Source organism: Ptychodera flava, chromosome 21 (genome assembly GCF_041260155.1).
Source record: "Ptychodera flava strain L36383 chromosome 21, AS_Pfla_20210202, whole genome shotgun sequence".
In the NCBI taxonomy this organism is placed as follows: Eukaryota; Metazoa; Hemichordata; class Enteropneusta; family Ptychoderidae; genus Ptychodera; species Ptychodera flava.
The window spans coordinates 16087808-16111861 of record NC_091948.1 but is presented as its reverse complement, the minus strand read 5'-3'; the positions used below and the strand labels follow the sequence as shown (position 1 = coordinate 16111861).

The 24054-nt window shown below is 38.3% G+C and overlaps 1 protein-coding gene across 6 annotated transcripts in view; it reads left to right on the top strand.

Annotated features, from left to right (window-relative positions):
* LOC139121545 (tropomyosin-like) overlaps positions 1–24054 on the top strand; it is a 38144-nt gene that overhangs the window by 4640 nt on the left and 9450 nt on the right. The window contains exons 1-4 of one of the 6 annotated variants that reach the window (XM_070686542.1): positions 5043–5418; positions 11679–11812; positions 18115–18160; positions 21719–21790. In XM_070686542.1, the coding sequence (XP_070542643.1) occupies positions 5305–5418; positions 11679–11812; positions 18115–18160; positions 21719–21790 (366 nt within the window). In that variant the 5' untranslated portion in view covers positions 5043–5304. Of the gene's footprint in view, positions 1–5042; positions 5419–11678; positions 11813–18114; positions 18161–21565; positions 21638–21718; positions 21791–21876; positions 21949–24054 lie in introns of those variants that run through there. The other 5 variants (XM_070686540.1, XM_070686541.1, XM_070686538.1 and 2 more) reach the window with 5 other exon arrangements.

Here is a 24054-nt window from a genome sequence, read left to right as displayed (position 1 = left end):
TAAATTACGATTATTATTAATAAAATCATATTTTACACACTTTAATTTGCTTATGTGAACAACCCTCTGGAAACCCTTATATAGTTTCACAATGTATGCCAAAATATACAAGTGACACCATTGCCCAGGTTCAGTCTACGGCGAGAGTTACTACACAGTGTATATAAAGAGCGCTTTACACTGTGTAGTAACTCTCACCGTAATATAGGAAAAATTATCACAAATAATGCCTAATCGACCATGGCACGATTGGAAAGTTTATAAAGAAAAGCCGCTCTATAACCGTACACAGAGGTATGGAATTTTATGATGGCTTCCGCCAGCTCATTAACATATTCATTCTGGTCGTAGACGCCAGAATCAGGTCACTGCTGACAGTGACCGGTTTATTTCATCCCCTCCTTTAACACATGCAGAATGGATTTAAGTTTATATCTGATATTTGTGAAGAATTTTTCATATTATACAAGATTGATTCCCAAAGCCTGAGCCACTTTGACCCCTTTAATAGGCAAGGCTAATCGAAATGCTTACTTTTCGCAAAAAGAGGGATTTTGTCTTGATTGTCTGTTTAAAAGTAGCTCACTGCCTTCTGTGGTTAAGTGTTATTTCCCTGAGAATGTATAACGTGAATGTTTGGGTGTAACTTGGTGAGTCGATTGCGCTTTACGCTTTGTCTTATTCGCTCTCCGTGACACTTGTCATGGTTAACTTCTCAAAATAAACTTTCTTGCACTGATTATTTCCACAATTATTTGACTGATCGATATATCGATTTGATAAGTACGATCGTATAATCAAACCTGCACCAATAACATGGCTTGATTGTGCATGACATATACCTCTCACTATGCCACAAGAAGACCCTGTTTCCTAACTGTCCCATGACGTGGAAAAGCTATTGTCTGCAAACTCCGGATACGCTGCGGGATATTTGTCGTCTGCCCGCATTTTTTGTCTGGATAGACATCGGGAATTCTGAGATCACAAAGGTATTGCAGATAACATAGTGTTTTCATGGCCGGTAACCTCGTCGGTGTTTAAATTGGTCTTTTACACGTTGAAGAACAAGAGTATGTTCCATGGGCTCTATCGTCAGTTTCTAATCCCATCGCTATGTTATTTTAACCATGTCAAAGGTCAACAAGGGATGTCAGTTCTAGGGACTTGTTTCCTTGTGACAAGACAGGAGACTTGCCAAGAGTGATTCTCCAAACTCCGTAAAATACTTTTATATTTAAAGTTGTGCCAAGCGAAAAGTTCTTACGATAGATATTATAACAGGAACGAGGTTTGTTATTTTATTTAATAACACGTCACGGATTATCTGTATCTACCCTAACATCGAATCAGTTATTTCAGAGAAACTCAGAGGTTCAAAACCATGCGAAAGTACAAACCGACGCAAAATTTCGAGCAAAATCTAAAGGGTGCTTATCACGTTCGCACTTTTTCCATGACGTAACATTGGAATACAGACCGCGACAATTTGCGCACGATCATCAAAAACAGAGCAACATTCCCTTCCCTGAATGCTATCGGTGTCCTTTGTCATGCGTGTTAATTTCCATGCCCACGAACCGCTTTGTCCATTTAACTTACACGTAATGTAAGCAGACGGTTTCGTTTCTTGACTAACCTTGCTGCAATTCTGTGTACGATGGTGACATTGCTTGGCTCCTGAGTTGATGACGATGAAAAAAATTGTCTATAGAATATTATGGTTTTGATGGACTGTGGTAAAAGAGAAGTCGGATTGGTGTATGGTATGCATATGTAGTAAGACATACAGGGATGATGGACATTCCGTTGGTATCAGTCATGTACATCCAGCAATTCGATCAACATGATAAAGAAACCCACAAGGGTACGGTGTCATTTACAATCCACTTTGGTGTCTCATTGCATACGGTATACGCAAATTACAAGTCGTGTATCATTAAATTTATAAACATTACAGTTCAATGATTAAAACAGTTCTGCATCAACAATCTGCAACTAAGTTATGGTTATTGCCTTTAAAATCGAAAAGTTTTTCTTTGTATGGAATCACTGGACGGATTCACGCGCGATCTCTGTAAATTGCCAAGTTAAGAGGAGAAATGAAGGATAGTAAGAACTCAAGCGTGTATTTAAATACCTCTGACGTCACACTAACCATATTTGGAAATAGTGCGCCTGGAATGTCCGCGCACTGTCGCTGCAATTGTAATGTAAATATGCTTTGCCATCATATGGAGGCTCCCATGTGCTGAAGGTCATATAAATAGAAAAGTATCTGGAATTTCAATAAACTTTCAATGGTCAAGAAACAGAAAAAATCGATGACGATTCCTATAGTGAAAACGTTTTCACCGTCACAAACAAACCGACGATATTTCTGTAATGAACAATTTGACATATGAATTTGAATGTATGGCCACATAACAATTGGTTCAAGCATTGAAATCTAAAACCATTACTTAAATCCTCTCCCTCCCAACGTCGCTTTCAAAATTGTGATGGTTAAATATAATCATATCCATACCAGATCTGTGGTAATGTCAGCTTGCGAAAACAAAAGTGTGCTTTGAAAATGACAAATTTCACGATGGTATACACGATGATTACATTTGGAATTTAATAGGAGTCCCAGGGTACTCCTATACCCGAAGCATTTTTCAACTACAAACGGAATTTTTTGGGTCAATTTGGTCATTGTTTGATGGCTTCAGTGATATAAAGCCCAAAAACCTGTCAGCGAATATAGTCATTTTGCCCCTGATTTTTGCATATATTGTAATCAATCGTATCAACAAAAATAAACAGAAAAGAGGAGTCCCCGTCCTACTTTTTGAGTTAGACGGTCCTGTAGAACCCCACACCCAATGCTTGTTCAACCATAAAAAGGCTTTTTGTCATTTTCGATGATGACTGCAAAGAGTATGCCAACTTGTCAGGCAATATTATCATTTTTCTGATTTTCACACATTTTGTGCTTTGATCATTATTCTAACAACAAAAATAAAAAGACTAGGGGGAACACGATTGGAACTAATTTGGGATAAGTGGATGGTGAAGTAATGTCGATTTAATCTACAAATGTTAATTTTATCTCATCTGCTTTTCTTTTTATATTACACACGTGTTTTTATGAGTAATTTGCGATATTGCAACATTCAGCTATATGGCACCTAACACTGTTGAGAAATTCGCAAAATATGAAAATCCAATTATCCCAATCGTGTTGGGGTCTTCCGTCGTACTTATTTTTTGAGTTCGCCCACTCCCCCAACTTTTCCTATCACAAACGGGTTCCTATTTTTCTAATTTTGCGACAGGCGCCTAAAAATTGTTCCGGAATATCGTCATTTTTTTTCTGTTTTTTTTTCTGTGCTTTGTAGGGTACAGCAAGTAGACTATTTTAAGACAAATTTAAGCCCTTAAACATACAAAGAGCTGATTAAGACTAAACTATTGCTATTTCCTGCAGTGAAATTTCTTTCTGAATAATTATGGTACTGATTGACAAGTGTGTAAACTTTATTTTTTGTGATATTGATTTTCAATATTTGGGCCTAGGTACAAATTTCAGACATTCTTTGAAACAGCATCGGCTGCAAATCTCGTAAAAAGACTATAGGGAGAGCCGAAATCCGGGTTAGATCTGGAAAAAAATGGAGACTGCATTTAGCGCAGTTTTTACGCAAATACATTTGTTGTGTGATCTTGCCTACGTTTTACCCCCCCCCCCAAAAAAAAAAAAAAATCAAAAACAAAGAAAAAACAGACATAAAAACCAAAACAATAAAACTCCGATTCAAATGGACTGCTATACCAAATTAACGCAAAAGCTTCGTTTTAAGCCTTACGATTACGGCCCCATGTAATGTCAATACAATGTCAAAGTCACTGCGTTCACGAAAGTTGTATCAGTCTAGTACATGTAATTTAGTCGAACTGGACGTTAGGCGAAGAACTTGCTAGGTCTATCAGATTTCCCCTTCACATCGCATTCCATAGCTTGAATTGTTGCCAACCAATGACATGATAGTGAATGACTCGACGCGTGCCAGTGACTTCGCGAAACCGATTAGGATCACAATCGTCAGCTGGAAGATTACATGTAAAAGCAAGATACCTGTATCATCAGCATTATCACAATCCTTCCACACTGCAGTATTACCGGTATTAAGATTCTGGGCGTTATTTTGCACATGTTGCATTCAGGCAATGTGCAGTAAGTCTATCTATACACATTCAATTCCTACTAATTCCAATTTGGTGCTCCTGTATTGCCAACCGTAAGCTAAAAAATAACAGTACTTTTCCGTCTTCCGTAGGTAGTCGTTATGTTCATTGAATCGTGTTGTGGACTAACGCTTTCAAAGACGATGATACGGACCTCAACAACTATAAAAAGTAAACTTTTAAGACCCCTCGGTCCTTATGTAGGCCAACCTAAAGCGAAGACAAAGATATGTCATCGACGAAAACGAGTTTATAGTCGTTCCTCATTGACTTATTAAACTTGCACAAATCGAGGACTTTACAGAGGTGAATGAATATGATATATAAACTTTAAGTAAAGTTGCCTCCATGGTTGGAACAACACCAAAGTAGCGGTAACAGAATCTCAGAAATATTTCCCGCGAACTGCGCAAAGGTTCTGTTATCGCTCATAAGATGTAATGGGATACCATCGCGAAAATTCTGACAGTGGTGAAATTAGGCCACCTGGCTTGCTGGTGAAGTGGCATAACCTTGCTGTTATCACTGCGTTTGAAGGAAACAACTGACTAGCATACCTGCATCACCAGGTGAAGAGGCGATGACGTATACAGCTCAGGTACAGTTTGAGCGCGAGTGAGGGAGTGCCTTCTTTAGTTGTAATAGCATGGAGGCCATTCAATTCTTGCACAGGCCCTATAGGCTATAATTGCACTGAGGCCGATGAACTACCTCATCAATGGCTGCACCCATCCCCGGTAAATGGCGAATTACCTGTACTCCAGGTATCATTCCGCCAAATTTAATAAATAATAAAAATATTCCTAAACGGAATCATAAATTTTCTTAATATTTTGAATACGATATTGTAATCACCTCATGTTTCCATAAAGGTAATTTTTGGGTAAGAACGTCGCTTTATTTTGCTAAAAACGCTGATATTTTCTGAACGCGCAAGGATACCTGTATTCAGATAGCGCCGTAATAGCACCTCTTCCCTGATATTTGTGAAGAGAGGTGTAGACGCCAGTTTGTGTGTCAATCCATTGGGTGTGTATTTTGAACGAAATCTACCCAGTTCTACTACAAGAAGCGATGGAAACCATCAGGAAGAAGTTAGCGGCTCTCAGGGCCGAGGCTGAAACCGCACAGGACCGCGTAGATGAATTAGAGAAGAGCCTGTCGAGTGAGAAAGAACGAGCAGACGCCGTAAGCAAACTCAATTTATATTTAACCTTAATAGGAAGACGTCATCTTTGACGTTCCAAGTAACGTTTTTTCTTCCATCAAGCCCTATCAAGGATGGCCAGTGTAATTCTCATATGGCGGTGAAGTTTTCTGTGGAAAGAATGCGATCGGTTTGCAAGGTGGTTGCTTCAAAAGACCCCATGATCGCTGCTACAGTGCTACACACCTCCCATGCCCTTCCAACCCGGTACCCTGTTCCTCCGTCGCGTCGCACACTGTACCATTCGACTCAAAAACACCTTGTCTCCATTCCCACCCATTTCTCAACCACGCCGTGCCCAAAACCCGACACACTCTAGAAGTGACCGTCGCAAAGTCTCGGTGTTGCCATTTATTGTCATATTGATAGTGAACCATGGCAAACCAATATGGCTACTTCAACTGAATATCGCTCATACTTAGCAAGCCAGTCCTGTGGGATGTGGGCTGGGCTGCATTTGTCGTTCTACCGTGAGTGATCTGTTTCCTTTAGCGTGTGATGTTTTATAAATAGTATGCTGATTTATCTGAAGTGTCAAGGAACTCTCATATTTTGGCAATGTAAAATTACACACGCTCGTCCATCCATGATCGTCTACCAACGGATGACAATCCACTGGTGGTCTTCAGACCTGAATCGATGTGTAAATTGATACAATGTAGCAGTTTTAATAGGTATTTGCAACATTTGCCACCCCATGAGCGTGTGCCAACACACCATCATCATGAAGGTCGATTTTTAAGGCCAGTATTTTCATTTTGCTTTGCCCATCCACGTTTGACTTCAGACTATACACATGTAGGACACATTTAATGACAGTCACACAAAAGATTCTGTTTATGTGAGGTAATGAACAAGATTAGCAGAGCTTACAATCAAAGTCACCTTGAATTTTACTGTCTAGAGTAACATAGTTCCAATTCATTCAAAGCATTAAAATATACATATTCACAGGTAACATATCGAATAATTGCTCCAGAATCTTGAAATAATAGGCGTGCAGTGAAGATAAATATATATGGAAACAATGTGCTTGTTATGAGTAGTTCACCGGAATCTATTGTTTATCTGAAACAGCTGATTGTGTTTAGTCACATCAGGTCTTGTTTACAAAGAGTTACAAAAATATTCCAGATATTTTATCGCCTATTGATATACCCCAATATATGTTTAGGCACTGTTCAGTTGCCGGGATTCTTGCAGAAATGATCTCTTCCTTGCTGGTTTGTGTGTCAATATTTTATGTGTTGTAGAGTGATATTATGGTTTGAATGAAATCTTTTTGTTCAGTCATGATAAAGAGTTTACCATTTGAACTTGAGACCAAGCCATGTTTGAGACTGGAAACTATTTAGCCTTGGACAGTGGATGACATTTCAAGGAGTGGTTTCCTTTGCTTGTTTGTCATTTGGGACTTTGTACAAAGACGGACAACAATGACATCATTCATAGAAGAGGCCAGTTTTGTGTACAGTCTAGCCTTGTACAGTCCGCAATGTCATTTGATGGTATTTTAGTAAAAAGTAACACTACAACCGTTGAGAGATCGTCCTGCCTTTCTGTTGTTCTGTGATTGTTCATTCTATAAGATATTTTTCAGTGATAGCGAAAAAAAAATGATGGTCTTTCAGTGTTTGCATATCATAAAATATGAAATTTTGAACTTCTGTATGAAATGAAAGATAGTATAGCTGGAGTAGACATGAGTGTGTTGTCAATGGGAGAATGGGTTTTTGGAATGCACCCTTGGTTACAAATTTATATCAGGGATTTTACAATACCGTCATTTAGGTGTCTTCTTTCAAGAAGTCAAAGGACGCCAAACCAGGTCCTGTATTGAATCAAGTTGTTGTTTATTCATCAGCTAATATGCTTTGTGAAATATGGTGTGGCCCTGCCCTGTAACTCTGGTACCGTGGATATTTGCAAAGATTGTTTTAGTTACAGCATTCACACTACTGATTTGTGAACATAGAGCTACAGAGATGTTAATATACTCAGTTTGTCAATGTTGTCACTAATTCACAAAACTGCAAATATTCTACAAGCAGTGTCGGTATTCGTGTGGCGGGATAAGTTATTATATTGTATAAATCCAAAGCCAAGTGTCTGTGTGACTGTATCGTAAGCTTGACGTTTCCATCCCAAGGTGAGGAAGTGTTTTGGTCTGTTTTGCAGAGATAACCAGGATTCAGGGGAAAGAGCAGCTGTGACATGGATGTGCAGCAGTCAGATCTGTCAGGACAATGGATGTAGTCTGTATGCATCAAAATTGATGAGTTGTCATAAATGCAATATTGTGGCAAAACGGAGTGTATTCACATTTTTGGTTCTGTTCGCCCTGGTTAGATAAACTCCAAGGTGTGTGATTTTCGAAGGAGGAAATGACGGTGTTTTATAAATGTATGACACACGGGTTACTAATGGACATAATTTACCATCAGATTCCTGTTTCAGCTGGTTGTTATTTTCCCTGTCACTGTTACTTGATTTGTAGAGCGAGCCTTCTCATAAATTGCAAACCTAATTGTTCTCGTGATATAATCACCCAGGTACTCTGTACTGGATAAATTTTAGAAAAGATATATATGTGACAAAACGCAGTGATGCAGTTTAGAAATGTTTCTTAGTGTTGATCCTGTCAGTGACTAATACTTGCCTACAGATGTTGATTCAGAGGATGAGTGAAGTCATCAGGAAACAAAAGAAAGAACAAAATATGATTATCGCAGAGTCATCTGCAACAATTATGTCAACTTCCAGGAGGTATGATCAGGAATTCCTGTCTTCTGTTGTGATGCTAGACAGGAAATGCATGTTGCTAAATACAGTATTTTGCTTCTAAACATGTGGTATTGGAACAGTGAATATTGCATACCCATTTCTAGTATTTTAGCAGCAACAATATTAATTAATAAATTTGGATGTACAAATAATTCCAATATTTGTTATACATCATTCATATCAAATGTTAAATTTGGAGATTTAATATTTTGCTGAATTTGGGGAACTGTCAATTTAGCTTGGTGGTTTTGTAACAGTGGCAATAGTATGTCATCCTCTGGTTTGACTGCCTGTGTTGACTATTGAACAAATTACCCAAGTATCATATAGTAGTTTACCTCCATTGAAAAATACTGATAATCGAATATCAAATGGTATCAATTAGAGGTGAGCTGTGATGTCATCCTATTTCATGGCAACCCGTGAACGATTAAAACAAACTTTGAACTTGATGTGTGTCTATGTAACTTGTCAGTGTTCATGATTTATCAGGGATGAGAGTTTGTCTTTGTTTGATTAATAAAAGCATTTCACAAGGATCATATCAAAGGCTTCAAAATAACAAAGTTACTTAGCTTCCCTAGTTTACTGAAAACATGACAAATTCTTCAGATATCTAGAATGGCAGTTAGAACAAGATCCTGGAAATTGATGCCAAATTGTTTCTGATGAAGCATAGTGGTACACAGTCAAGCTTTACCCGGGAAGTTGTTATTTAATTATGTACCCTCATAAATGTTAGTTTTGATGTAATAGGAACTGATCTTACAGTCTAACATGTCATCAATATGTAGATCTAGTCAGGGAGTATTTGATTAATTAACAACATCTACATGCAGAGGTAATTTGCATTATGCCAATGGGTCATATCCCCTCCCCTATCTCCTCCAATTCATTCTCGTGAACTTTCTATTGTAAGTCACTAAGTGGATCAGAAAGTACATGCAGAAAATTTTATGTATAATTATTGTTGTAACAAAATTACATGCTTTTTATCCAAGCCAGTAAAAAGAAACTGGAGACACAACTGGGTTTGCCATGCGCCAATGATATGATCTCGTGTGGTGCTGTGGCATACAGTAATTTGAAGCAAACAGACTTTTGCATTTGTAGCAGATAACTTACTTTATAGTGTGGAGTACATTGTGAATTATTCCAAGTACATATAGATGGCAATACAAAATAAATTTTTTTGGGGAAAAATTGTTGAAGTTCAGAAAATGTTTGCATGTGGTTATCTCATATATCTGAAGTGTTCTCTGTAGGTGGCAAAAATCCATTCTCATAAATTTTCTTAAAAGGTATTTATTTTACTGCAAAGTATAAAGGAATGTTATTCATGAGGCAAAACAGTTCTCATACTATGTTCATCTCCATACATGAATGGACAAATTGTACCAAATAGCCCATACACCAGGTGTCTTTGCCTGTTCTTGCATTACTTGTTAGACAGCCCTAACAGTAATGATTACTGTATGCTTGTATTGTTTTAGTTTCTCTGGTGTAGAATAATTTGTACAATCATGGCAGTGTCACTAATAATTTCATAGTGTTTACAACTATTTTGATGAGTTCCAAGCAGAGTCAGTAGAGCAAATGACCCAATATTTGCATTAACTATGGACGTGCATATTCATTAGATGAGTTTAATGAGCTATAGGATTATTCAGGTTTATTATAAATCCTTGTCTTGGAGTGACTTTGAGTGGCTATAATTTACAGTGTAGGTGTGTATATACTGTAACAATTGTCTGTAAATTTTTACAGCAATGACTCAAAGAAATAGTTCAAATTGTGGTGTTTGCAGTGGGTATACAGGGCTGTCTTCATCCTGTTTGTCAGACCAATTTAAATTCCTCTCATGAAGCACTCAGGTCAAATGCTGGGTGTCTAAAGGTCTTGAAGTTGCATTCAGTATTGTAAGTTATGTGTCTGTCAAAACAGAGAGATTTAGGCAATGTTTCCCTGCAGGTTGAATTTCGGAATTTTAACCAATTTTGACATCGCCCAGGTGTTTGATAGGTTACAACAAAGGCAGAGAAAGCGATGCTCCTGAAAGTGTGATTCTCGGCGTTGGGATTCTATCAACAGATCCGAGTCAGATTATGTGGCCTAGTTTGTCTTCTGTACATGATGCATGCTGTTGCAGAAGTTGAAGCTCTGAAACAAGATGAGGTCATGTAGGTGAATGGGTGTGTCCCCATATGATGACCACCAACTCCGTTCAGACAGCTCTGGTGATAACCACGATTGTCATACCATATTCACTGAAACAGACTTTTGTAAATGTTGTACAAAGAGGAAATGCATGAATGGAAAGCGAGGGTAGCAGTGCTGTAAACACTGGAGAGACGTGCGCACACGTCATAGGCAATGAGTTGTTGTATGTGCTGCTGAGGCACAGAAAAGGTTATTCTTTGCTTTCTCGACAGACAAACATGCATTACGTTTATGCTGGTTAGAATCAATTTCAGGACATTTTTTGAAAAAAATACAAAAAACATTATTGTGCCTTATCTCATCTTAATGGCTCAGCAGGGTAATTCATTGGTTGTGGATCATTAATTTGGAAAATTGTGAGACGGAAGTGTTAGGTAATTTTGCAAGAATTCCTGTAATTTATGTAATCTGATGGCAATCTGAAACACTCAGCCACTGAAGTCATTTAATTTGACCTGTTATTGTGCACATTTAATTATGACCTCCTATTTCTGTTATAATTAGCAGAAAAATTCCAGCTGCTGTACCCCAACCTTGTGGGACGTGTATGAGAGCATACATAACCTGACCCCAGCTTGTTTATGGAACATGAACTGTGTATGTTGAGGTCAAAGTGCTTTCAGATAAATTTTGTTACTAAACATATAAAGTGGAACCCTGAAATTTCTTAGCCAAAATTATTGAATGATAGTGGATAAAATTTTTAGAATGTGTCTGGAAAGGGGTGTATCATTGGTTGAGCGAGGTAATTGGTAATATCTCCTTCATCAAAATTTTTTAGTGTTCCTACCCGTGCAGATGTTTTATGTGTACTTACAGATCCCTTATAAAATGATTATTTTGTCAGACTGTACTTAGAGTCATGTAAAACCCGTCTATATCTATTCTGACTGATTTTGGAAAATTTCTAATCAGTCATGGTCGATGAGGATACCATGCAGAAAGAATGCTGTAGTTTGTGAAAGGCCTGACCAAGGATAATATGTGCGTGTGTGTATATATGTGTATGTATATGTATGCGTATGAGTTGCTGTTGATTGAGATGCATGTAGTTGAATATGTATGCAGAGCTTACGTGTACCTGTTTGCATTGTCATATATGATGGTACTGGCATTGTCTGTAGTGCATAGAAGAGAAATTGGTCTGTCATTCCAACTCTCTCATCAAATTAAGATTCTATAAATTACCATGGTTGTGCCTGCTTTTTGATAAGCGTCCCTATTGTTGCCTCCATAGGCTGAAGCTGAGGTGAGTGCGTTGCAAAGACGCCTGCAGCTTTGCGAAGAGGATCTGGACCGTGCCCAGGAAAGACTGCAGGTTACTACAGAGAAGTTAAATGACACAGAAAAGGCTGCAGATGAGAGCGAGAGGTAAGCTTTGCTTTCAAAGAAGAGGTTTTTAGAAACTTGATTGTCATAATATTATGTGGTTAATTACATAGCATGGTTCTTTCTGTGGAACAAAATATTGAATGCGAGTGAGCCTGCTAAGATGCTGGAGGAAGCTAGAAAAATTTGATAACAGGGTTTTGTGGTAACAGTGCTTACCATTCAAACAGTAGGTGATTGTTCAGAACTGCAAACAGTGTGCCTAGGTATGTCTACCTAGTGCAGGCTTCCAAAACCTTTCCCCTTCCCTGAACAAACAAGTCTGATATAATTCGATGCCTTTGTTAAACACTGGATCATATTTCCCAGGGCTGGAAATCTCTCCTCTGCATAGCCCCAGTACCCTTGTGTGGAAACTCTAATCCCGTTGTGTTCAGGGCTGTCTCTTTTGATCAACAGGTAAAGCTCATATCAAAATGAAATGCAGGTGGGTTAAACAGGTTAAGATGGGTGTGGTCTCCTATTTTAGGTTTTCAAAGTCTGTATAAGTGGAGAGAAAGGGCAAAATAGAGGACTGCAGTCCCTGAACCTGAGGACACCGGTGTCAAAGGTCATAGTCAATAAATGGCTAGGTTGGCATAGATTAGTTATATTCTCTGTCTCAAGTGAGTATAACAGACTGATAGAGAGTTGTGTTGACATATTGTAAATGGCCAATGGAATAATATGGGAGTGTGTCCTGGCTGAGGCCCAGCGTGGGTGTTCATCCTGTATTTGAGACAAGTGGTGAATGTGTCAGCTAGAGATTGTCGCTTGTATATGTAACACATGGTGTTATAACTTGTCAAATACCTAAGGGGTGGGCTTGCATACTTTTTACGTTCCAAGGAGATCTTGGAGGGCCCTCAAAATTTCAATTGAGGAAAAGTATTAAACATAGGGAAAATTCCATTTGTTTTCCGTGCTGGGTAAAAATTTGTACGGTATGTGTGAATATGGATTACAAGTGAAAACATTGTCCCATGTCCTTGTCAAAAATGTGCCAGTTCACCAGTTACTGTGCTAAATATGGAAGAGCTGTGTCGCTGGGTCAAAGGTCAGAGATGCTGTTGAATGTTGTTTGTCAAATTATCGGGACCTTATGGCACGGCGTAGGAGTACAAGTCAATTTCAGATTTGTATTGCAATATGGTATAGTCTCAGCGAGTCTTGTGTTTGCTTAACCAACGACAACATCTGTTTCCTAAAACACAACTCAGTGATGTGTTGTTACACAATCATTATACACACACACACACACACACACACACAACTCCAGTTTTGGTCATTTGCTCACTGAATTTCTCATTTTGATACAAAATCATCGAGATGGCAGTATTTGAAAAATTCTGACCAGCATATTGGAAAATGTTTACTGACGGGGCTCATATTTCATAGATGTAACCAACCATCCATGGCTAGTTGTTTTAAAATCAGGAATGCTATGTTGACAGGCAAAGTGGAGAGGGCCCTCACAAAATATTTTATGTTATGTGGTTCACCAAGGTACATCACTCTTCCTACATTTTAGGTGAAGTATTTCTTTGATGGTACGTTGCAATTTCAGTCTTGTCCAAGTCTGTGTGACATTGGCAGGAAATATTCATTTTGACTGTCACAGCCTTTTGTAAGTGTGTCTGAACTTTGTACAGAATGGATTTGGCAGTGTTGAAGTGTGTGTTATCTCCAGTTTGTCACACTTCACAAAGTACAACATTATCAAGAATTGTCACTGTAGTGTGTTTCCTGGAGAATTCCGTGTTCTGTGTCCTTCATCTTTTCATCGTTTGCTGCATTTCTTGTTGGACGATTGATGGTTTTGAAGAAGAGTCTTCGATGGTTTAAAATGCTGCATTTTACCCTCATGTTGTTACTCAGAATTTAGATTCAACAGACCAGTCATCAGTTATTGGATAAAGTGTTCAGTTTAAATGTTCTGTCCACCAGTGTTCCGTAACAGGTGCACATCAAGATTACGTCAAGAATACCTTACATGGCTAATACAAAGTAAAGGTTACTACAAATAAGATTAGAGCGGTTCACTGTGTTTCGTCATAGAAAGTTGACCCTCCGTGCATTAGAAGGGGGAAAAAAAACCTTGAGTATGTGATGTGTGCCTCCACATTCTTTGCATACTTCACTGGTTAGGCTGAGATTTATATGGTATTGTGGAGACAAAAAGAATTCAGTCCTTCTTAGGTAATATGCTAAATTAAGCCAGACTCTGAGAAAGGGATCTGTAAAGCTGTACACACCTTTGTGGAATTCATTGACTGAGGTTTGGGGGTAGAGTTTCAGTCTGCCCAGTCAAACTCAAGGCTGTGAAAACATTGTGTAACCCATGTGTGTGAATATCTTGATCAAAGAAATCTTGGCATGAAAATGTTTTGAACAAGCTGTGATGGTTTCTTTGCTCTACAGCTGATCATCTGTAGCCTACCAATTAATTAATCGTGAAAAGCTGGTTTCAATTATTACAATGTAACACTTGCAAAATATACTAATTAATTTTATCAATTGATTTTTAAGGGCAGCCCTTGCTTTGTAATTAACAGCGTTTCCGTTACAATTTCAAAACTTGCGTACGATTTTACGCAACTGAGTTTTTATTTGCGTAAAATGTATTCAAAATGCGTACGGCAGGAATCAGTATCTGAAGTGAGCTGGGCAGTCTTTTCTGTAAAACTTGGGGGGTTTCCTGTAATGCGCATGCTCTATTAACAAAAAACAACCATCTGGGGGCTTCAAGGTGTAGCTGAACATTTGCCATGCCGTGATGCATGTCCCGTATATGATCGTTGAGCAGCCCAATGAGTTCATGTTCAACGAGAATACCTTCTGACTACGAAATTAGTGTTTTCAAAGGGCCAAAAAAAAGCAGATACCGTTCAAAGTCCAGCGGGACCTCTCAAGAATGCAACCCGACAGAGTCTAAACAGTCCGGGTCAGCTCCAAAATTGGAGCGCTACACCATAATATTTTCCCCCTCTCATTAGCCAATCAGCGGCCAGCGCGCCATCAGTAAAAATAGGCCAAACCCGGAATTCGAATCGACCACGGTACAAACAAAGCCATGTGCGCAAACGCGCACAGACGTACGTGTATTTCCATACGCGTTCAGTACACATGTGGGTTTGTTTGTACCGGCATCACGTGATTATTTGGGCGTACTGGGTATGTAGAACGCCGTACGCATCGCGTCCTTTTTATTCCGGAGTAGAACCATTGTATTTCCTGGCAACCTCCACATGCGTCCTTCGTTACGTACGCCATACTGTGTCGAACTCCGGCGCCGTATTCTGTCATAATGTCGAACAGTTGTGTGGCCACTCTGTCAAAACACAATTTCAAAATCGCGTACCAGTTTTATTCTGGCTAAGACAACCAAACCCCATATATCGCGGTGATTCCTAGACTCTGGCTTGAAGTCCTGCGAAATATAAATCGTGTACCTACACAGATCGTTCAGAATACCCCATTGGTGTCGGAGATGGCAGCGATACAAATTCTACCGTATGGGGAACAGTTGTGTGGCCACTCTGTCAACACATTTTCAAAATCGCGTACCATTTTTAGTCTGCGTTTGACAACTACAAAACAGGTATCGTTCTAAAGCTCTGACATTGCTCTTCTTTCTTGCAAAATGTTATACGCGTACCTACACAAATAACCTTTATAACAGTATTTCTAATAGAGATGACGAACATCCACAAAATGATTCTCGGTACTTGAGCGAAATCGATAAACTTGGGGTAGAAATGAATCGTCAATATTTAGAATATTTGTTCACTAATCGGACTCCTTGTCGGACATGACCTTCTGCAGAACACGTGGATTATGTTGACTGTCGAAATTCGTCGAAATTCACAAGACAGGGGCTTAATAAGCGGCCCAAAACTGCCGATCACACTTGGTGGGTAATTTGTGACACAGCGTGACCCGTACTTTATTAATGATGTAATCTGGTCGATGATTGGCTGAATGCCGGAATACATTATCATAATGAGTCTCCAATTTTGGAGCTGACCCGGACTGCTAAATGGTCACCCGTAAACACTTTCCAAATAACATGCGACGTAATGACCATTAACTGTATTGTGTTACCAACAACGTAGACTCGATTGATTCTCGAATTTTTTGCATCTGTAGTGCCATTGTCTGTACTGAACTGATTGACATGACGTTTTGTACTGATGAAATACAATGTTGCATAAAGTGCTGCGGTCTGCTAAAGTCTAAAATGTTGCAATATCATGATGAATGTCACTTGCAAGCAGGTGCATATGTTCTATTTTTGTCCTGCATTGAACCACGTTCAGGTAATGTAGTGCGGGTCAAGTACGTCGTGTCATTGGGCGGCATTTCTCAATGCGTATTTGTTTACGCAGTCATGATTTTTTTTTGCGTATTTCCGAACAATTTTGCGTAAAATACGCAGGATTTTGCGTTAACGGAAACACTGAATTAACAGTTTAGCTTTTGTAAAATTTGTTAGTACACCGATGACGTTTTAAGGGCCGAATATGCACAGCAGGTCTGCATTTGCATAAACTGGTAAACATCAAAGTAAAGATGAGCAATCCATCGATTGTGATGATGTAGTTGTTAGGATAGGGATCCATTTGATGGAGGTCACATCTGTCATGAAGTGGAAACATCCTGTTTGTAGAAAGAAAGTCATGGTGTGTTTGTATAAATAACTGTTACAATGGGCGTGCAGTGTTATAAATAATGAGTAAACAACTGTGAGCATTGACTTGCTCACTCTGTCTGAACTGGTTTAATAGAATGATGTTAAAATGGACAGTCCCAAGTATTATTAATTTAAGTACCGTGCCTACCACAGTCTCCTTGTGATTCCACTGTAGGCGATTTTGTCAACTATAAATGGATTATAGCTTGAGCTTGAAATGATGGCATGTTGAAATGTAATTTTGAAGTATTATAAATACATTTACAATATTCCCTATAGGGCAAAAGGCCAAAATGAAAAAAAAGTGTCCGAACCAGAGTAGTTCCTTCTTTCAAATTTAAAAAACAAACTCTGTTCCGTGTTTTCTACAGACAGAACTAAGCAGTTTTTATTGTGCTTGATTTCCTGCTTGGCAGAATGTCATTATAACAATCTAAATACAGACAGAAAATATGTGAAGGCAAGAAGTTATCAACCGTAGTCAAATATTGCAATGATTTATTGTTCTAAATTATTTGATAAATTATGCTCAGTGATAAGTGAGGCTATATCTGCCGTTAATGTTATGCAAAGCCTCTGAGGTGACAGATGGTAATTTTATAGATCCTGGACAATGTTTTGTCCTCATACATCGAATCCTTGATATTCAGTGAAAAATACATCTGTGCATTGCAGATGCTTGATGTAATAAACAAGTTTACAGATGGTCCATGAATAGAGTGAAAATTCGTCATCATAGGGGCACTAATTATCATAGTCGTACAATGGGTGATTATATTGAACATCACTTTCAGACCTTTTGTTTTTTTCTGATGTCAGATATTTCAGGCCAATAATATCAGATTTCAGATAAAAATACTGGTAAAATTATTAGTCTCGTAATCCGGATGTGAGAGCTTAAAATCTTTCCAGTGACCTTTGCTGGGGACAACGTATTTCAGGTTAGAAATCTCCAACAAAACATTGATATCAGCAAAAATGAAAGCCTTTGCTGCAGATGTGAATAGGTCATCATGGGTGTGACATGAAAATGATTCATAGATTTAAACGCACTTGCTAAAAATTGAAATATACTAATTTTTTTCCAACTTGAAAAACGAAGTGGAAAAAGAAAGATGTAAGGGTAAAGGTGAAAGTGTGATTGCTGTAATTTAGTGTAATACTGTGCATATCAATGAATACTTGATGTATTGCACTTTGAGTACCAGATACCATATTGTAGTTTTGACTTTTATTGCAAAATTGTAATATTCACATGACAAGATATGTACTCCACGGATTATGTTGAATGCAGGAACAGTAGTATTAATCAATTGAATGGAATTAAAATTCATGAGGAATTTTAAAAAAACCAACAAGTACAGTTTCATTTTAACAAGTACACTTCAATTGCAGTGATAATTTTAGAGAAGGACAATTCTGAATTATGATATGGGCAATATGGCTGCAATGAAGGCTGATCTAAATATAGAACAGCCCAGTCTGGTCATGTACTTTGCGTGTTACACTGAAAATGCAGTGGCTGGCTGGCTTTGAAATGTAATCTAGAAATTCTAAATGTGCAGTCTCTTCTGTATAAAAAGTTTAAAAATATTATCTTCTTGTTTTGCAGAGCAAGGAAAGTGCTTGAAAATAGGGGAATCAATGATGATGATAGGGTAAGTGTTGTATTTTCAAGATTGCATACAATCATACAGACCACATAAACTGAGACACTCATCTGAAGACTTATTAATATGTAATTATCTTATATAATTTAGTATACATTTCGTTTCCTTTACTGTGTGGTCTATTTCTCTGTACAAGCTATTTCAGTTTCTTCACATGCAAATCTAGTCATAATTGTACACAATCTTTCTTAAATATGTGTGTAATTATATCTTTGACCTTCACGTACAGAGAGAGGTCACTATCTTTTGACCTCCAGCTCAGTGAGATCAGTTCTCTCTAATCTGCTCTGTTTACTACACACCCATGTACAAAGAATTCATATACCAATCTCAGTTGTTTATGTTGCAAAGAAGCATTTATCCGGCAAAGAATGTTACAATTTCAAATCAGCAATCATTCATGTTATTTTATACATCTCCCTCAAGAATTCCGTCAAGTAAACTCTTTTAGTTTCAGAATTTTGAATCAAATCTCTGTTCTCACATCCCTATTACATGTTGTGAATTTTATCGTATCTTTCTTAAAATCTATATCTTAAAAATCATCAATATCTGTGTCTTCTACTAAATAAAAGTAACCGCTGAACCAATCAGAAAAGTGTTTTGAAGTAGTATGGACATATGGTGGAACAATTTTGTCATTTGTAGGATACAGAAGTAATTTGAAATTTCTCTAGGCATAACACCTGCAAAATACATGCCAGTATCAGCACAGCTAAAATATGGCCCCATGTCCCCACCTTGCCATTTGCAAAATCAATAGCATATCATCGGTATCATATATCTTCAGTGTTTCCCAATAAAATGCTGTAGTTTGCTTTACAAGTGGCAATTCATTTATGTCAAGAAGATCGTGCCAAGGATGATGAATTCTTTAAAAGTCTCGCGAGAAGCATTAGAGACGGTGACCTTACCGGTCAATGAAAGCAGGCCACTCATAATGCACTGTTAAGGCCACAGTGTATTTTGCCAGTTGTCCTTGTAACCAATGTCAATTTACTCAAACCTAGGTACTCAGTGAACAGTTTGCAAAGCTGTGCAAGATGCCAAATGATGAAAGTATTTATAAGCTATATAAAGATTCATGCCTCTCTGCAAGATGAGAAGTCACGCCAAACCAAACAGTCTTTTCACCGGAGTGTGTCGGGTTAACTGTCATGGATTTCATTCTAAATACAATTTACATAGCTGATTTGGCAGAATTAAAAGCCTATTGTACTGAGCAGGATTTCACACACTTCCCTATGGGCTATCTTAATTATGTTTACATTTGTCACAAATGTCCTTTGTTCACAAGCTATGTAGTTTTGAACCAGTGTATCAAATTTTGTGAAATGACACATACATACGCTGCTATACGTTACAATATGTTGACCTTTGACATTTTCTCTGTGTTACTAAACTGATATCTTTTAAATTACAGATGTAATGCTTCTTTTCATCTTTCCAATTTCACAGTTTTTCTCTGTCTCCTTGTCAAGTCTTCCCTCTTTGTCATAAAACATTGGAATAAGTCTGTCTTCCTTCCATGGACACTTTTAGTTAAGAGTTTTGTAGGAAGTGGAACATGGTGGCTGGGAGTTTTCAACAACAGTTGTTGACATAGTGTCGATCTCTGAACTCATTTGGCTACACAACTCTTCCTTTAATGGCTGTCATTGTAAGGGAATCTTCTTCATGAATAACATGCATTAATCAAGAGTTCTCTAACCCTTCATCAACAATGGTGTGGGCCATTTCCCATCGTTTTCAATGGGGCGGATTGGCCAGTTCACATAGAAGTGGGGTGAAAAGGCTAGAGGCTTATGTGCAAATCCAAACATCAGCCTTTAACCTCAGTGAATGCTGTATGCAAATGTGATGTGTTGCTGACTCATGGGGGCGCCAGATAGAACAATACCAATCATCAGCAACAGCATTATGCCGTGTTTGTGATCCAAGTTTCAAAGCAGTCTACTGAACTCAGATAATTCTGAATTAATAAGCAAATGTAAACACAACAATAGATACTGGCTAGAGTTGCAATTCCATCGAGTCAACAATACTGCGTGTTCATATATTCTCATTCTTATTGGGGGAAATACTAAAGGATTCAAAACATGTATTTTAGTGCTAGTATATGAAAGCTGATATAAGGAAATGAAAGCCAATATCAGATAGTTTTGTTTTTTCCATCATTCAGTGAGACAATAAAAATGCAAACGAGGACAGGGAGGCCCAAAAAACCTCAGTAGACAGTGTGTGAGATATCTTTCCATGTCATGCACTGTGACAATTGTTGGAGTAACTCTGTTTGCAATTACCGTTGTATAAAATGAGTTAGTCGCGGACAATTTGAAATAAACATGCAACAACATGACAATGCAAGAGTCTTGGCACTGAGACCAGTCTCTGAATTAGAAGTACCCACCAAGAGTGTTTAGAATCCTTCAGTATTTCCGCAGTAACTAACTTGTGAGTGAATGAATGAATGAATGAATAAATGAATGAATGAATGAATTAATGACAATTCATGTCTCCAATGGAACATTAAATAGCAGTTGATGGCAGTGATGTGACTGGAACACCTATGCATGATACCATTTGAATAATACGGAAGTATTGCTTCACTTGTCTGGACAAACCGCATTCCATATCAACTCCGATATCTTGCTTGTGTGAAAAATAAGTTCAAATGAAAGGAAAAAAACAAACAAGAGATTGCTTGCAACTGGCACTATGGGTACTGACAATACCATAAGGCTTGGTAGGACCAGGAGATACGATCTTGCTCATCAAACTGTTTGTGTTACTTGTTCTAATAGATACAGTTTTATTTCACAATTTGTGTATTTTTATCTGCATGATGCATGATACTTAGTGATGATGTACAGAAACCTGTCTTTGCTCTTCAAGAGTTCTGCAAAGGGTTTGAAGTCAAAACGTCACTGAAGGTATTTCATGTACTAATTGAAAAAAATGACATTCCTACAGAGAAGCGATGCTGCAGTGGTTGTTGACTGTGTGGTAGCTCCTTGGCAGGAACACAATGGCAAACCAATACTCTCACTGTAGTATCCACCCTCTCTGTTCCCCTTCATTCCCATGGTTTAGTCCAGTCCCATCACCCACAATGGTGATTCCATGGACCTGTGTACTATGTAGTGGGGATGAAAGGGTAGGAAAAAAAACTCCTTGACATCAGATACTAACATACAGAGTGTTTTTTGTAGAGGAGCAGCTGACTAAATTGTACCTAGTAACTGTAAAGCTAGTTTTGTCTTGTAAAACCATCCCTCCTCCCTCCCTCCCTCCCTCCCCTACTAACAATCATGTTGCTCATCTTTGGTAGATTCACGTAGCAGTTATACACAGTAGAGATGTTGAGAATAACGTGACCGTATATCTTTGCAGATAAATGATCTCGAAAGACAGAGAAAGGAAGCACAGGAAATTAACGAGGAGACAGATCGCAAATACGAAGAGGTAAAGCTATGAAACCATGGTAACAGAGTTGACACACAAAAGACTCTGTTCTAACTACTGTTGCTTTCCCTACCTCTATAGATATTGTTTCTTGACGAGCAGCTGAAACATTCCCGATCGATGGGCGAAGAAGCCGAGCGCAAGTACTCTGAGGTAACAAATTTCAGCGTATCATTTGGTTGTGGGATCCTGGTCTTCATTCTCTCTTCTTCTTCCCATCTTTTACTTCCTAAACTTAGATCGCAGATTTAGAAAATCATGTTGCTGGTGCCAGAAAAATGGCCGAGGAGTGCGACAACAAATATGAGGAGGTAAAGGTCTTTCTGTCGTAGAAATATATCCACGGACTGCAAAAGGATTAATTTTTCTCAGGGGTGACGGCTTTGATTATTGAGGATTTTGATTTTACTCGGACCAGTTCAAAGATTCAAATTGTAAAGACTCCATCAAATACGTACAACATGAAAGACAGGATTTAGAAATGTCTTCTGTCTTTTCCTTCTGGCTAGAAGATACAACTCTGTTTTCAGAGAGTTACCCAGTGAATACAAAATCATTCGCTTATAAAAGCTACATAAATTAGTGAGTCTTTGGTCATGGGAGGTGCCACTTGAAGGGTGTCTTGATTAGCACAAGGTGCTTATAATCCATAAGGTTGTATTGAGGATGGTTTTATGAATGTAAGATGATGGTTGGCGGCAGATTGTTGTGAAAATTCAGTCAGATGAGATTCTGTGGTCAAGGATTTGTCGGTAGATGTCCTTTCAGCTGTGGTGTTTGTTTGGTGTACACCGATACATACATTTGTTTTGTTGACACGAGATCACATTCTTTTATCCTCTTCACATCCTAGTCTTTCAATAGGCATGTTATGATGATGCAGTAACTGTATTATCTGTTAGTGTTAATATTCTGTATACAGTTGGAGAGCCAGATATTTTTAGAACTTCTGATGTTTAAATGATGTTTACTGAGATTATACATATCGTCTCTTTTCTGGTGATCTTTGTACACCTGTCAACCTCACTTCTTCTAACTGATAACAGCTTTTCCAAGTAATCAAAAGTCTGTATTCAGCTGTGTAACATTAATTACCTTCTCTTCTGTCAGGCTGTTGTACTTTTTTGCAAGCTTGCATCGGTCTTATTGGCAGTTTTCAAAATGAAGGTTCTTGAGAATACTAGAACTGGAAAGACAGTGACTCCAGATCTCATGGTACACTGTTTTCAACATTATTTTGTAAAATGGATTTTGCAAGTGATCATAAATTAGTGGAGTGTTTCACCGCCATTTCGTATTCTCAAAATTTACGCTGAAGCCTTTTGGGTTGTCGGCAATAAGTGAGTTTCTGTTCGGAATCTGTGATCGGTTTCAACAGGTTACACTTACACAGCACACAAAACTTTCCAGTGTTATGAAACCAATATGATAGGAATGACAAAAACCCTGAGGTAGTTAATCCTTTTGCAGTGGATACCCGTCTATCCCCATTCCTCTTCTCATTCATTTGTATTTTTGTGTGAGGAAAGCTCTACTGACCCTAGGAGTGTGCTCCCCACACTAACCAGTGGCTGGCTGTTCTCTGACAGTCTTTGCATGGAGCTCGACATCATACCAGGTAGAGTATTTACAGTTTGCAGCATCACATTCAACATCATTATCTTCAACATCATCATCATCACCTTCATTATCTTCACCTCTTTAGTCTCCTCTAACGTTTTACTCTCAACTCATGCCTCAGTTTTTTACACATTTGACTGTGTTTTACACCACACCGTATGATTTTATAACCGGAAGGCCCAACCTGCATGGATCCCTGCATGCCATTGTTCACTAGGTACGGTACAAGTATATGTTTTCTTTTTTCTTTTTGATTTGTTTCTCCGTGCTAGCCCAGATCTTTTTTTTTTAGTGGGATGAACTTGGTGAACTGTAACTGCTTAAGGTAATCCCTACTCATTGATCGATTAAGGAGGGACTCTGCATCCGACCATCCCTACTTTAAGAGTGCTAAGACTAGATTTGCACATGTTCATTGACCAAACCATTACACGATGGGGAGTAGACACAGTTGTTACCTGCATGATGTGACTCTAATTTCATTAACTATCCATTGAATGCATGTGACTAGGGGACAAGTGATGCTTACAAGAGTATCCCTCTGAAATCCCATTGAGTTAGGGTTTTATTTTTATCTTTTTTATCTTGTGTTCCATATTGAATTATCCTTGCAATTATTTATGATTACCGCTCTTAAATGGATTGAATGTGGGTGATTTCTTTTTATTGGGTGTTGAAATCGCTTCAAATATTTCTTACCAAAAATCATGCATGTACTGTGAGCAAGGGAATGACATTTTTATTTGATTTGGGGTTTTATCTCAGTGCTGCGGTACATAAGGAAGTTTGGTGTTCAA